The 15,085-nt window shown below is 37.8% G+C and overlaps 1 protein-coding gene across 1 annotated transcript; it reads left to right on the forward strand.

Moving 5' to 3' along the window:
- Positions 1-2,457: 2,457 nt before the first annotated feature.
- Positions 2,458-13,138, forward strand: si:ch211-27e6.1 (serine/threonine-protein kinase H1 homolog). The gene is made up of 4 exons (XM_052102680.1): positions 2,458-2,735; positions 3,806-4,280; positions 4,533-4,757; positions 12,818-13,138. The coding sequence occupies exons 1-4, from the start codon at positions 2,458-2,460 to the stop codon at positions 13,136-13,138; spliced, it is 1,299 nt and encodes a 432-aa protein (XP_051958640.1).
- The last annotated feature ends 1,947 nt before the right edge of the window (positions 13,139-15,085 follow it).

Here is a 15,085-nt window from a genome sequence, read left to right on the forward strand (position 1 = left end):
CTGCAATATTTGATCCCAGTGCCATTAAAGAATAAAATAAAGCACTGGCTTCAAAATTTTAATATAATATTTAAATATTTTCCACTAGATGTCGCCATTTTTCTAATGTATAGCCTATGGAGCAAATACATGCTTTTTTCCTATTTTCTGTTTGCTGTACTGTATTATAGAGCACTGCAGGCAAAATGAAGCAGCTAAAACTGTGTGGGTGTGTTCGTATGGATGTCAGAGTGTGATTTGTATGTGTGTATTGAGAAATGTGTGTGTGTGTGTATGTGTGTTTGTGTGTGTGTGTGTGTGTGTGTGTGTGTGTGTGTGTGTGTGTGTGTGTGTGTGTGATGTGTGAGAGAGAGCGTGTATTTATCACTTTGTGGGGACCAAATGTCCCCATACGGATAGTAAAATCTGAAATGTTAAATGTTGTGGGGACAATTTGTCGGTCCCCATGAGGAAAACAGCGTATAAATCATACTAAATTATGTTTTTTGAAAATGTAAAAATGCAGAAAGTTTTCTGTGAGGGTTTAGGGGATAGAATATAAAGTTTGTACAGTAAAAGCATTATATCTATGGAAAGTCCCCATAAAACATGGAAACCCAATGTGTGTGTGTGTGTGTGTGTGTGTGTGTGTGTGTGTGTGTGTGTGTGTGTGTGTGTGTGTGTGTGAGCGTGTATTTATCACTTTGTGGGGACCAAATGTCCCCATAAGGATAGTAAAACCCGAAATATTTGACCTTGTGGGGACATTTTGTCGGTCCCCATGAGGAAAACAGCTTATAAATCATACTAAATTATGTTTTTTGAAAATGTAAAAATGCAGAAAGTTTTCTGTGAGGGTTAGGTTTAGGGGTAGGGTTAGGTTTAGGGGATAGAATATAAAGTTTGTACAGTATAAAAACCATTATGTCTATGGAAAATCCCCATAAAACATGGAAACACAACATGTGTGTGTGTGTGTGTGTGTGTGTGTGTGTGTGTGTGTGTGTGTGTGTGTGTGTGTGTGTGTGTGTGTGTGTGTGTGTGTGTGTGTGTGTGTGTGTGTGTGTGTGTGTGTGTAAAAACAACAGTTGCATTATGTAAACAAACTGGAATTTAAAGTTGTTATGTTCAGGACTGATGTTGGTTAAAAAAATAACTAATTGAAAGAATATATAATATTATTATGGCAGTTTTTTGACATGGATATTTTTGTCCGCTAAGGACCTCTGAGTAACTTTTGACACACAAGGGTTAAATGAGCGCATTTCATTCAGCCTCATTTGCAGCACTCTTAAAACTGATGAAAAAGTCTTCTTGATAAAAGCTCAGCCGTTAACCAGATCATGTGGGCATATTACCCCTGCAAAGATCTCCAGAAATGAAAATGATGAAAAAGAAAGTCCAGTCTCAAGACATTCCTCACAATTATGTCTAACACTTACAGAACTTTTACTGCCTGTTCTGATATATCAGTCATTCTTGTGATCTCCCATTCATGGGCTTCAAACATGATTGTAACGGGGTAAGGAACTTAAAACAACATAAAACACAAAGGCGCAAAGACACACACAACTAGGCGTCTCTCTCTCTCTCTCTCAAACTGGCACCTCCGGCTCATATTTATCCCCCTCCTGGCTGATTAGCCCGATTCAGGGCCGGCCAAAAATCCTCACTGCCCCTCCTCCTCGACACATTCCTCCATCGCCCGACTCAGGTCAGGGAAACCCCCTGCATGATTCACTCCCTTCCCTTCCTGGGGGGGGCCGACAGGTCTTTCCCACCTTTCAACAGACCTGGGAGAGAGATGTGGGGAGGTAAATTGGAGAGGAAAACAGTGCGACAGAGCAACAGAGAGAGAGGAGAGAGAGAGAAAAACTTGCTCACCGGTTCCGGGACACGTTGTCGCCCGGTCCTCAAAGACTCCTCTGCCCTCTGGCAGATGGCAGCTTGCTCCTCCCCCGAGAGCGAGAGAGAGTTCTAATTTGTATCACTTTGGACAACCTTATTTGTCAGTGACCCTTTTATTAAATAAATAATGTCAACATATTTACCTAGTAATTCCCATTGTGATTATGGATATTCCATTACAATTAATATTCCATATCTTTTCCCTCAAAGTTACCTATGTGATCAGTGTACCTTTGTTTATATGGGTTAAACCATAAGTCATCAAGCTGCCATTGTTTGATGTTACAGGCCCATAATAGTGTTGTTTAAACCCCCCTGAAAGATCATCTGGATGAAACGTCCATCACTCAGGTGTGAGTTGTTGCACCTGTGCTGAAAAATACAACAGTTGCATGCAGGTGCACGACATTTGGCCTTCCCTGCGTGCAAACTGTCCTATCCCACACAAGGGTCTGTGAGAGTTTATATTTGTGCACAGAGCTCACAGTTAGACACGTGTCTTAAAGAAGCTCCTCTTAATACCACCTGGATGGATTATTTCCATGCATCATACTCTTTATGTTGATTATAATGGGTAGTAGTTCTGGCAAAGTGTTACCCGAGTCCTCTGCTAAAAGTGGGTATTTCTGCACAATCAAATCCGTTGTGGAGTTAAGGAAAGTCAAGAAGTTGGATGGGGAAAGATGTAAACCGAATCCACACGCTTGCCTTTGGAGGTGGAGAAGTGACAACAGAGCATCTAAAGAAGGCAATTCCAAAGAAGTAACAGAACCAGTTCCTTTGGAGGAGAGGTTGAGGAATCCTAATGCAAAGTTTCGTGCAAAGTTTGATCCACGCATCACAGCAAGGTACTGATGATGCTTTGGTTGTGTTTGAAATATTATACTCCCATACTAAAAAAAAGGATTACCATACTGCATGCTAATACTTTCTGCAGTGTGCAGTATGTATACATACATGACAATTTTCCACATGCATGTAGCATAGTAAATTTCTGTCATTATTCATTTGTGAAAAAAGTTGACATATGAAAAGATAGATTTGGGGAAAATATTCAATTTTAGAGAAAAAAAAATCTAAAATGTATTTTATTTGTATAGATTTTTTTGGTGAGAAAATATTATAATTTTGTAAGAAAAAATTGTAATGTTTGTTTTTAATATATTTGGGGGTATTTCAATTTTTTACAATTTTACAATTTTGTATATTTATATATATATATATATATAGAGAGAGAGAGAGAGAGAGAGAGAGAGAGAGAGAGAGAGAGAGAGAGAGATTTTGGGGAAAAAAATATTAAACTTTAGAAAATAATGTTTAAATGGTTATTTTTCTATATTTGGGGGACAAATTTAAAAAACCTGGGTGGCTGCCCATGTCGCCAATGCCTAAATCTGCCACTGATGTTTCCATTTAATTTAATATTTTTAAAGATATTACATTTTTGAGAGTATTGTCAAAGCCGTTTTTCACAATGATAATCTACAATAATAATCCATTTAATGTGTTATTGTTAATGCATAATGTATACTGTTACACACACTATTTAATAAAAAACAGTAGGCCGTATTCAGTGTATACTCCACAGTGTACAGAACGAAGTACACTAGAATTACACTGCAAGTATAGACTTCATTAAGATTTATTTGTCAGACTGTATGGAAGAATGAAGTCATCAAACCTGTGGTGCTAATTAAAGTTATATGCTATAATGAAATGCTTTGTTGCATTTATTAGTCAACTAATGCAATGTAATCTACTTAATGCCAGCATGAAATTTCATGTATGAAATTATTTGAAATAATGTTATGTAAATTAATTGGATGTAACTTATTACAGTAGCACAATCAAGGCAGTCTCTTAAATGTATCTGTATTCTCATATCTGTGCACATGCTGTTTTGATTGGTCTATTCTAGGTATGACATCAAGGCTCTGATTGGCCGCGGCAGCTTCAGCCGTGTGGTTCGTGCCGAGCACAGACGCACACGCAAACCCTTTGCCATCAAGCTTCTCGAGGTCAGAGGTCGTGAAGGTCACGAGGCTTGTCAGGCAGAGCTCGGAATCCTGCGAAGGGTCAACCACGCCAACATCATACGCTTGGCAGAGGTGTTCGAAACACCGCATCGCGTCTATCTGGTTCTCGAGCTGGCCACAGGAGGAGAGCTCTTGGAGCGTGTGGTCGCTCGAGGAACCTTCAGAGAATGTGACGCCACCAGGGCGTTGGTGATGGTGGCCAGTGGGTTGTGTTATCTCCACACTCTGGGCGTGATTCACAGGGACCTCAAACCAGAGAACTTGTTGTACTACCACCCAGGTCAGGACTCAAGACTGATCATAACCGACTTTGGGCTTGCTTGCTGGGACAACAAGAGCTCAGATCGCAAGGAATGTGTCAAATCAAAGAGTATGACTAACGGGCATAATTACAACACTACAAGAGCTAGAATGGACAAAGTTGGGTCAAGTCATCCATGTGAGTTAGACGCTGATAGAACACCAACTTGTCTAAATCTAGGGGATGCGGCGAAGGCCAAAACTGAGAAACCAAGACCAAACTCTACTGATATTAAAAAGGCAACTCCATCACTTCAAAGCAAAGAAGACAGCTGTATCGATGGTTTCTGTTTCACAACAAGCTTTGAGAAAACTAGTGAGACTAAAGATTGGGCTCTTAGGACCCTCTGTGGAACACCAGAGTATCTGGCCCCTGAGATGTTGGCGCGGAGACCCATTAGCAGTGCTGTGGATATGTGGGCGCTGGGAGTCATAACTTATATCCTGCTAAGCGGATCTCTGCCCTTCGACCACAACAGTCGGCCACGCCTCTTCAGGGCTATTCTAAGGGGCAACTACAGTTTCCATGGCAATGTGAGTGTCATAGTCCCATTTTCTCATTGCATATAGGGAAGATTTATTTTCACGTGGGGAAGTTTTCATTAGAGGTTTCTCAAGCAGAGGTTTTGAATTGTTCCAAACACCTTGCATTCAGATATTTTGAAGTTTATTTTGAATGCCTTATGTGTTCAAATATATTTGGGGGATATAAGTGGGATATAAGCCACAATATAAGTGTGTTCATGTTTATTTTCTTTGCATAAGTACTGATTGTGAACAATATTGCCATAATTAAAGTCCAAGACAGTCAAGATCAGGGTAATGATGGCCAAACCATCCACCAGTGCGGAGACACCTGGAAAGAACCAGCAATTTCAAACCATCCAGCCGAATGTAAACCAAAGGGCAAAGTGTGTGTGTGTGTGTGTGTGTGTGTGTTCTGGAAGGGTAAATCTGGTCACCACGGGCAATCTTACTGATGTGTCACCCACCCACAGAACGTCAGCTTGCATTCTCTCAAGTGTGTGTTTGTGTTTGAAGTGAGAGAAGGTAATCAGAGGAGGAAAGGGGAGAGGAGATGCTCCATGGGGATTTTATCACCTTTAAACTGCAAACACACACACACACACAAACTCTCACACGTTCCTTTATCACTTCCCTCCCCCAGAGCCGTGGAATTATAGGTGCAATACTACAGCAATAATTGCTGCACTCTTCTAAAGAAAGAACATAAACCATAAAGCTCCTTTTAATCCTGCTGCCCATCCAACACATGTAGGAATTATTATGTTTTTAACATTTTAAAAACATGAGAACATTGTTTCTCATTGAAATCAACATAAAACAGCAATACGTCTCACGGAGAAGTCGTACAGATTCATACAACTTTTTCAACAGCCAATCAGGTGACTCGTCCTCATCAGAAATATATATACTGATCAGCCACAAAATGACCTGCCTAATATTGTGTAGGTCTCCCTCGAGCTGCCAAAACAGAACAACCCGCATCTCAGAATAGCATTCAGAGATGATATTCTTCTCACTACAATTGTAGAGAGCAGTTATCTGAGTTACCATAGACTTTGTCAGTTCAAGCCATTCTCTGTTGACCTGTCTCATCAACAAGGCATTTCCATCCACAGAACTGCCACTCACTGGATGTTTTTTGTTTTGGCACCATTTGGAGTAAATTCTAGACACTGTTGTGCATGAAAATCAACAGTTACAGAAATACTCAAACCATAAATGTGGATAATGAGGACATTTCTAGTGTCCCCATAATTCAAATCGCTTAAAAAAACATTTTTGAAAATGTAAAATGCAGAAAGTGTTTTGTTAGGGTTAGGTTTAAGGGTTGGAGTTAGGGGACAGAATCCATAGTTTGTACAGTATAAAAATCATTATGTTTATGGAGAGTCCTCATAAGGATAGCCGCACCAACAATTGTGTGTGTGTGTGTGTGTGTGTGTGTGTGTGTGTGTGTGTGTGTGTGTGTGCATGCTCATTCACATACATACAAATGCACACACACACACACACACTACCTTTTTACTCCAATGCCGAAAAGCAGTGCATCCTCCGTTGCTAGTTCTAACGTGACATAGCAATGAAGGCTTGAGCTTTATCAAAGCTAGACACACTTGATCAATACAACAGTTTTATATTATCTGAAGTATCTGTGGGAAACTCTCTCACGCTCCCCCTTCCCCTCTCTTAAGCTCTCTCACACGTGGACACACATACATTATTTGCATTACGCACACACTTAATCCAGAGCGAGAAATAGAGCCGTCATGTCAGTCACCGGCATCTCAGTGGGGTTAAATACAGTTGTTAAGGTTTACACTGGAAATATGGTGAAACTGCTGCTGCTGAGAAGTGCTTAAACTTACATCTTGGCGATTTTAAAGCGATGTTACTTCTGACGAAAGCTGCAACAAATAAAGTTAATCCAACAGGCGATCTCTCAGTTTCTGAGCTTCTCTTTTTCGACCCCCTTAAAATCAAACTCACACACAAACTCTTACACATAAGCCCAAACACACTAACTTGTTACTCCAGTAAGTGCTCCATCCTCCTTGAAGGCTTGAGCTGTATCAAAGCAAGAATCTGTGGCAAAAGAAAGTAGTTCCACTAACAAGAGCGTTTTAGGGAAGAAAACCAGAAAATATCTTGAGATAAAACTCTGAACGATGTATTAAGCTGTGGTAACCGTGCTATAAGCAGAATAATCGATGAAGGACCATTGAATTATTGACTGTCTGTCATCAATGATTCCTTTCATATATATATATATATATATCATATATATAACTCAGCAAATAAAGAAACGTCCTCTCACTTTCACTTGCAAGTTCCTGGACATTTCTGGGGGGGAATGGCCCTAGTCCTCACCCTCCGATCAGACGGGTCCCATACATACTCAATGGGATTGAGATCTGGGATCTTCGTTGACTATGGCAGAACACTGACATTCCTGTCTTGCAGGAAATCATGCACAGAACGAGCAGTATGGCTGGTGGCATTGTCATGCTGGAGGGTCATGTCAGGATGAGTCTGATGGAAGGGTACCACATGAGGGAGGAGGATGACTTCCATGTAATGCACAGCGTTACCCACATATCATCACAGATATATATATTTAACCACATGAATACATAATCACTTCTGCAGGACGGAATGATAGATTGAAGCGCAGAGCACACCAGAGTTAGTCGTTCAGCTCCTGCTATGTTTTAATGGTGTCCGATTTTTTTCTCTTTTCTTTGAAAAAATTAGTCGAAAGGAATTTTTACTTCAAGTTGTGATAGACCACAGCAAGACTAAATGGGCTTGAAATTTTTCCTGTAAAAACCTGTCTCTCAAACTCTTTCTTTCTTTTTGTCTGTGTGTGTGTGTGAATGAAACCTGCTCTTTAAATTCCATCCATCAGCAACAGTCTTGCGATTGTCAATTTCATGGCTGATTAATTGTCATTATTGGATATGTGTGTGTGTGTGTGTGTGTGTGTGTGTGTGTGTGTGTGTGTGTGTGTGTGTGTGTGTGCGTGTATGTGTGTATGTGTGCACGTGTGTGTGTGGGTGACTCATAACTTGTGGCCCCATAAGGATAGTAAAACACGAAATGTTTGACCTTGTGGGGACATTTTGTCGGTCCCCATGAGGAAAACAGCTTATAAATCATACTAAATTATGTTTTTGAAATGTATAAAATGCAGAAGGTTTTCTGTGAGGGTTAGGTTTAGGGGTAGGGTTAGGTTTAGGGGATAGAATATAAAGTTTGTACAGTATAAAAACCATTATGTCTATGGAAAGTCCCCATAAAACATGGAAACACAACATTTGTGTGTGTGTGTGTGTGTGTGTGTAGAGAGAGAGAGAGAGAGAGAGAGAGAGAGAGACTGTGGTTTTAAATGAGGCCAAAGCTTTTGCTCATTGGTTCTGTGTGTAGGGCAAAGGTAAAACACTTCAATAGTTTATGCAAGAACCATTTTTCACTTGTGAGAAAATCCATTTCACCCCAAAATAAAAAAATATGAATTGAAATGTTGCATAAAAAAATAAAGCATATTTTTAGGACATTTACTTTTTTTTTCTTAATGTCTTCATTATTTTCATGACAATTAAGCACGTCCCCCCAAACTTCTCATTACCGTAGTGCATTCGGATGTGAGGATTTTTCGGAGTTTGCTATTCCCATTATTCCCCATTCTCATTAGATTCTCATTATTATAATAGTCATTTTTACAGTATTACAGTTAATATTGTAGTAATCTTTTTATTTAAATGTGCATAAATTACCAGGCAGAACAACAACAAAAAAGTCAGTAAGTCACTTAAAAAGTGCTGGGTAATAATTGAATTCATGTAATCTGGATTAGCACTCAGATTACAAAAATAAAGCACTTGTAATTAGATTACTTTTTTAAATGTGCATAATCAAATTACAGTTAGTTTTTTATGGGTTATATGATTATATATTGAAGTTTACTCATGTTAAATGAAAAGAGTGTTAATTAATACACTTCAAATTTATTATTTTTATCAAAACATGCAATAAGTATTGCAAAATTAATCAGATTAGATAATAAATAGTGTAGTCTAAAAGATTGTTACTGATTACAATTTTAGTTTTGTAATTTGTTGTAATCCAAAGGTACTCAGAATAGATTACCTAATAATTGTAGTCTAAAAGAATGTTACTGACTACAATTTTAGTTTTGTAATTTTTAGTAATCCAAAGTAATCAGATTAGATTACCTAAAAAGTGTAGTCTAAAAGATTGTTACTGATTACAATTTTAGTTTTGTAATTTTTAGTAATCCAAAGTAATCAGATTAGATTACATAAAAAGTGTAGTCTAAAAGATTGTTACTGATTACAATTTTAGTTTTGTAATTTTTAGTAATCCAAAGTAATCAGATTAGATTACCTAAAAAGTGTAGTCTAAAAGATTGTTACTGATTACAATTTTAGTTTTGTCATTTATAATCAGTATAAGAATACTTTTCAGAAGTAATCTGCCCAAAACTGTGTTTAAATACTTAAAATTTATATATCAACATGTTTGTGCATTACAGTAATTAGAAGTGGGGCGAGGGTGCTCTTAATTGTCACTGAAAATAATGGGGGGGAAATCACATTTGTTCGTTTTCCTTGAGCTAAATATAATTGGTAATACTTTCCAATAATGTTACTGTTGTTAACATTAGTTAATGCATTAGCTATCATTCAAGTTAATGTTTGTTTATAAAAATACAATTGTTCATGTTAGTAGTGCATTAAATAATGTTTATGCATTTTGCGGTGCCATTAAACAACGTTGATGCAAAATATAACAATTAATTTGAAAACTATAAGTATATGTGAAATTAACATTAACCAAGATTAAGATATTCTGTAAAAGTATTATTCATTATGAGTTCATGTTAACTAAACAAATGGAACCTCATCATAAAGTGTTACCATATAATTTCTTACTACGATATTGATTATAAAGATCAATGTCTTGGTTTCTGGGTCCCTTTGAGGATCAGTACAGATGGCTTTCTAAATAAATAGATAATAAAAGGTTCTCTTATGCCATCAGAGTGTAAAACCATTTTTTTTTTATTTGCAAACTTTAACACTATTCCTTTATTCTTGCATATTGTTTCAGTTTTCATTTTTGTTCTGCCCACTACACCATTAAAAAAATGAATAGGCCTTCTCTGATACTGGAGATGTTCATTAGTTCATTCAGCATAGCGATGAGTCACAGACATATTCAAAAGCGGTGACATTTATTGACTAATGTCCTCACATTCAGATGGCGGCGAGGTGAAAATGCCATGTTGTATATCTAATGCGGTTTAAGAGGCGTTTATAGCACAGGTTAGTGGTGGTCAGACTTTGGCGGTCGAGACTCCATTCGGTCTGTGTATTCGGTGACATTTACAACTGTAACTGTGCTGTTCACTGTAGGTAGTCCAATTGCTCATGATGTGATGCTGTATTAAACACTGTCTGAATGCAAAAACCAACAATTAATGGAAAGTAAATCTACCGGGTAATTCAAGATGTTTGCTGGACTGACTTATGAAGTTATTAAGTTATTGATTGAGGGTTCAATGTACTGTGAAGATTCTGATAAAGATTTTTATTGTATTTTCATTAGGCTACTTTGAGGTCTTTTCAAGAATATTAAATCTTCTTCCTTCTGTCCGCACCATTTTTCAATCGTTTTCTTATGTAAACACTGTCAAAAACAAAAACATCAGACTTCATGGCACACCTCCGTTCATGGCTCTGTGCCTGGTTTGCATTAAACTCAATGATGCATTCATTGTTAAAGGGATAGATCACCCAAAAATTGTAATTCTCTCATCATTTACTCACCCTCATGCCATCCCAGATATGTATGACATTCTTTCTTTTTCTGAACACAAATGAAGAATTTTAGAAAAATATCTCAGCTCTGTAGGTCCTTACAATGCAAGTAAATGATGGCCAGAACTTCCGAAGGTCCAAAAAGCACATAAAGACAGTATAAAAAATTATTCATACGGCTTCAGTGGTTCTATCCATATACTGTAGATGTGAAATGATAGTTGTGAGTGAGAAACAGTTTAATATTTAAGTCCTTTTTACTATAAATCTCCACTTTCACTTTCACAGACTTCTTTTGTTTTTGGCAATTCACATTCTTTGTGCATATCGCCACCTACTGGGCAGGGAGGAGAATTCATAGTTGAAAAAGGACTTAAATATTGATCTGTTGCTCACCCATACCACAGGAAGTGGCGAAACTCATGAATATTAATTAGGTTATGTGCAGATAATGTCAAATAATATTTTGCTGTTTTGATAAATACACATTCTTGATGACCAATTGAAGCACTCCAATTCATATTTCAAATAATTATGTTGATAACTTGATCCGTATATCAAATACTGTCAGTACTTGGGTTTTGTTAATCAGTGGATAAATACAGTAGATTAATCCAGAAAGGCTGACTGGTCTCATGGTAAACTTTTCACCTCGAGCACAAGGAGTTTTAATCTGCCCTAATACAACTTTTTTTAGTTTTTTAATACACGAAGATTGCATCTGGATGGCAATGAGTGTACATCATGAGCAGGGACACTTTGTTTGCATATTGCTTTGAGATTTAACTGGACAAAAGCACAAGCGGCGTAACAGCGGAGCGAATAGAACGTGCACGAAAGAACATCATCACTTATAATAGCTGCAACGAGCACTCAAGATAAATGAGGTTTCTTCTGCATTAGACACTAACCTGATGAAAGCTTTTTTCAAAAGTGCTGGAGACATGTCCCACCTATAAATGACGCCTTTAAAAAAAACTACAACAGTTTGTTTTGTTTTTACATGCCGTTTAGGCCGATGTTTATCTAAAATAGATTATTACACAAGATTAGACTGTTGTGAATAAAATCTACTAAAATATTGGCCGGCAGTCTTCGAGAATCATTGTATAAAAAACAGCGTTAAATGTGTGGCATTTGTGATTCGAATCTCTGTCCAACCAAACCTATCAAGTTCTGATAACTTCACAGACATAACATAGTGGAATATACAGTTCTGCTCATAAATGAACTTAATACTAAGGCCACATTCGCATTTAAAAACATAGTCCCACACTAAGTTTATACTGTAGCTACATCTTTGCAAACTGTAGCTCAACTGATATAGTGTTGGACTTTGGTCTGGAGGACCAATGCTCGAGCCCAGCCTAGTGCATAAGCTGATGCTTGATCCAAAAGTGTCAGTGACCCAAAATGATATGGTTGCGTCAGAAAATGTGTTTTTCGTGTCAAATTTGCTTTGGAAATACTATCTTTTAGGTTTAGGTGTTGGTTAAGTGTAAGGATGTCTGTTTTGTTCAGCTCTCATTTGATTTTACATCACTATTGGTTAGGTTTAGGTTAAAGTCTAAGGTTAGAGAGGCACTCATTAAAACCTCCATTTAACAATCACCTTAAAAACCTGGTCTGATTTTGACACCATTTTATTTCCATTTGGCACCCCTCACTGGACATTTCACTGGGAAACTGCAGCAAAACGTGTAATGGAGCACGTCATTTCGTCATGTAATTTTCATGAGATCGTTTCGTTTGAAAACGCATTGATGTTGCTACATTTATGCCCCTCAGCCCCGCTAGAACAGCGTTTTCTTCCACTAAAAAGGGAGCATTTTGAAAATGCTGTCCATTACCACATACTTTGGAAAAGGAGGACTTAAGGAAAGGTGAGGATAAGTTAATATCTGAGTATCTTTTGAAAGTTTTGATGCCACTACCTTCTCAAACTCTGGCTAATCCAAGTATTAGTTCTTCCTCAAAAGCACTCTGTGTTTCTATCCCGGTGCATTGTAAACATGACTTCATTTGAAGGTGGACTGAAAGAAAAAAACACTGTGTGCCTTTATTCCAGGAAGTTGCATGAAGCCAGCCAACTAAATTGGAAATGGCAATTTCGACCTGTTTTGAGTGCAATATGTGGGCTTGCCAATTGTGTGTGCAAAATGACTGTTTAAACATTCCTTAATATGAAGAAAAAAAAATCAATCTTTCTTTCTTTTTCTCTCTCAGCCATGGAATTCAGTATCTACATTGGCGAAAAGCTTCATTGAGCGCCTGCTGACCCTTGACCCTAATGACCGAATGACTGCTGAGGATGCTCTTAAACATCCTTGGCTGGTCAGCATGGCAGCCAGTTCCTCCAATAAAAACCTGCACCGCTCCATATCCAGAAACCTTCAGCAGCGGGCATCACAGGCTTCCTCACGATGCCCCAGCTCGAGCTCTGCTCCTGGGTCAAAGATAGCGATGAGGTCGGGGTCACGGCCGGGCTCCGGGCCAAGGTTAGGAGTCGGCGACAGATCACAGTGCAGCCTGAAGATTGCTACTTAGGCACGTGTGCCACTTTGGTTTTTAAAACGTGGTGGGGAAAGATTGGGGCCAATGCATGGCTCATGAATATTAATTAGTTTATGCACATAATTTAACAAGATCTTGTACTGTTTTGATGAATTAATGGTTTCTTTAGAAATAAGCTCTGTTATACACTACCAGTCAAATATTTTACAAAGGTAAAACATGTTAACATCCATAGTAATATATTTCCATTGCATTCTAGTCTTGTTAATTTTCCCAAGAACTTTCTGAGTGAACAACAAAGGAGTTTTAAAGTCTCCACTATACATAGAAAATCACTGATCTTCTCTTTTGCTGTGCTCTTCCATACTCATTCCTTCATTAGGCAGATGGGTATGAGCTGATTAAACCAGCTCACAATTCAGGATTTTATTTAAAAATGTAACATTTCCTCCCCTGAAAAGTACTACACAGAGAACTAAAATGCAAATGAGCAGGAAGTGTAGCAGCTAACAGGACTGATTTGCACATTTTCTGTCCTGCTTTCATTTGTTTGATTACTTTTACTTTTTGATGAGCCCCTGTTGATTAATTATGTGATTAAAGAGCTAAAAGTTACAGTTTCAGTCTTTTATTTAACCAGGGCCTTTTTGTTACTCACTTTTAAGGATGTTCATAATTCCTTATTTGTTATTTAATGCAACAACAACAAAAAAAAGTTTATATATTTTTAAATGTTGTTTAAATATCCAAATACATGTTGGGCCATGATCAGGCACTGTACAAAGCAAATGATGTTGACAGTGATGTTGCAATTTGGAATGTGTGATTTCAAGCTGACACCAATAGGGGGCGATAAATGATCTCTCTTTGTTTTTTTTTTCACTTTCTGTTCAAGTTCTTCACTCACTCTTATGATATGAATATATGCACAAAGGAAATGTCCTCAAGACATGGTCGAAGTCAAACCCTTTTTTATTGTTTAGTTATATGTAGTAGTGTCTTGAGCAGACATACAAGAGGTCCTATATTTTCTTGTATAAAATCATAATATTTGTAATGGTATATTTATTTTACTGTGTCAGAGTTATGGATCAAGTAGCTGTGTGATAGGCCTATGAATGAAGGAATAATAGGACAAGACTGTCCTCTGTTGGACAATCATTCAGTTGCACAGAAGTACACTTAAAGCTTATGTATGTCATTTCTGAGATGCTAAAGCCACCAACAATGCCTACTAGAGGTTTGGCATCGGATTGCTGCACCCTGTTTGTGCTGTAGCCTACAGTTAAACTGTGAATTAAAATCAATTAAAATCCAGCTCACCAAGTCCAATAATGCCGGTACTTTTTATTCTGTTTGGAAAAATATACCAGCATCCACATTGCACAAACACATTCCAGTAAGAATCAGACCTGAAACTAGTCAGAAGATTTGTGTATGTGTCTATCATGGACCACTAGAGGGGGTATGGGGATACATTACTTGCAATCATGTGACTTGAACAGCTCTGATCACACAAAGGCTGTAGACAGTAATTCATACAGTATGTGAACACCGAACAGTGACTCTTAGAATAGCAATACTGGATTAGGTAAAAGGATAACGAAACTAAGATTTATTTGGATGGTTGTTCTGTACAAAAATGTACTGTTTCTCAACCACACCTTTCATTTTACTTTTTGAAGACATAGATTAAACCAATGGAGTTTTATGGATTACTTTTATGCTGCCTTTATATGCTTTTTAGAGCATCACATTTTTGGTTCCCATTCACTTGCATTGTAAGGACCTACAGAGCTGAAATATTCTTGTAAAAATCTTTGTTTGTGTTTAGCAGAAGAAAGAAAGTCTTACACATCCGGGGTGGTATAAATGAGAGTAAATGGTGAGAGGAGTTTCATTTTTGGGTGAACTTTCCCTTTAGGGTAGAGATTACTTAAACACTGTGCTCTTTTAGCCCCTGTCCCGCTGCACAAAATC

The sequence above is a fragment of the Xyrauchen texanus genome, chromosome 33, assembly GCF_025860055.1.
Source record: "Xyrauchen texanus isolate HMW12.3.18 chromosome 33, RBS_HiC_50CHRs, whole genome shotgun sequence".
In the NCBI taxonomy this organism is placed as follows: Eukaryota; Metazoa; Chordata; class Actinopteri; order Cypriniformes; family Catostomidae; genus Xyrauchen; species Xyrauchen texanus.

Bases quoted from the DNA above. Each gene is read 5' to 3' on its own strand.
- si:ch211-27e6.1 (XM_052102680.1), top strand. From the start codon at position 2,458: ATGGGTAGTAGTTCTGGCAAAGTGTTACCCGAGTCCTCTGCTAAAAGT. The intron at 4,281-4,532 runs GTCAAATCAAAG...ACAAGCTTTGAG, and splicing joins GCTCAGATCGCAAGGAATGT to AAAACTAGTGAGACTAAAGA. The intron at 4,758-12,817 runs GTGAGTGTCATA...TTTCTCTCTCAG, and splicing joins ACTACAGTTTCCATGGCAAT to CCATGGAATTCAGTATCTAC.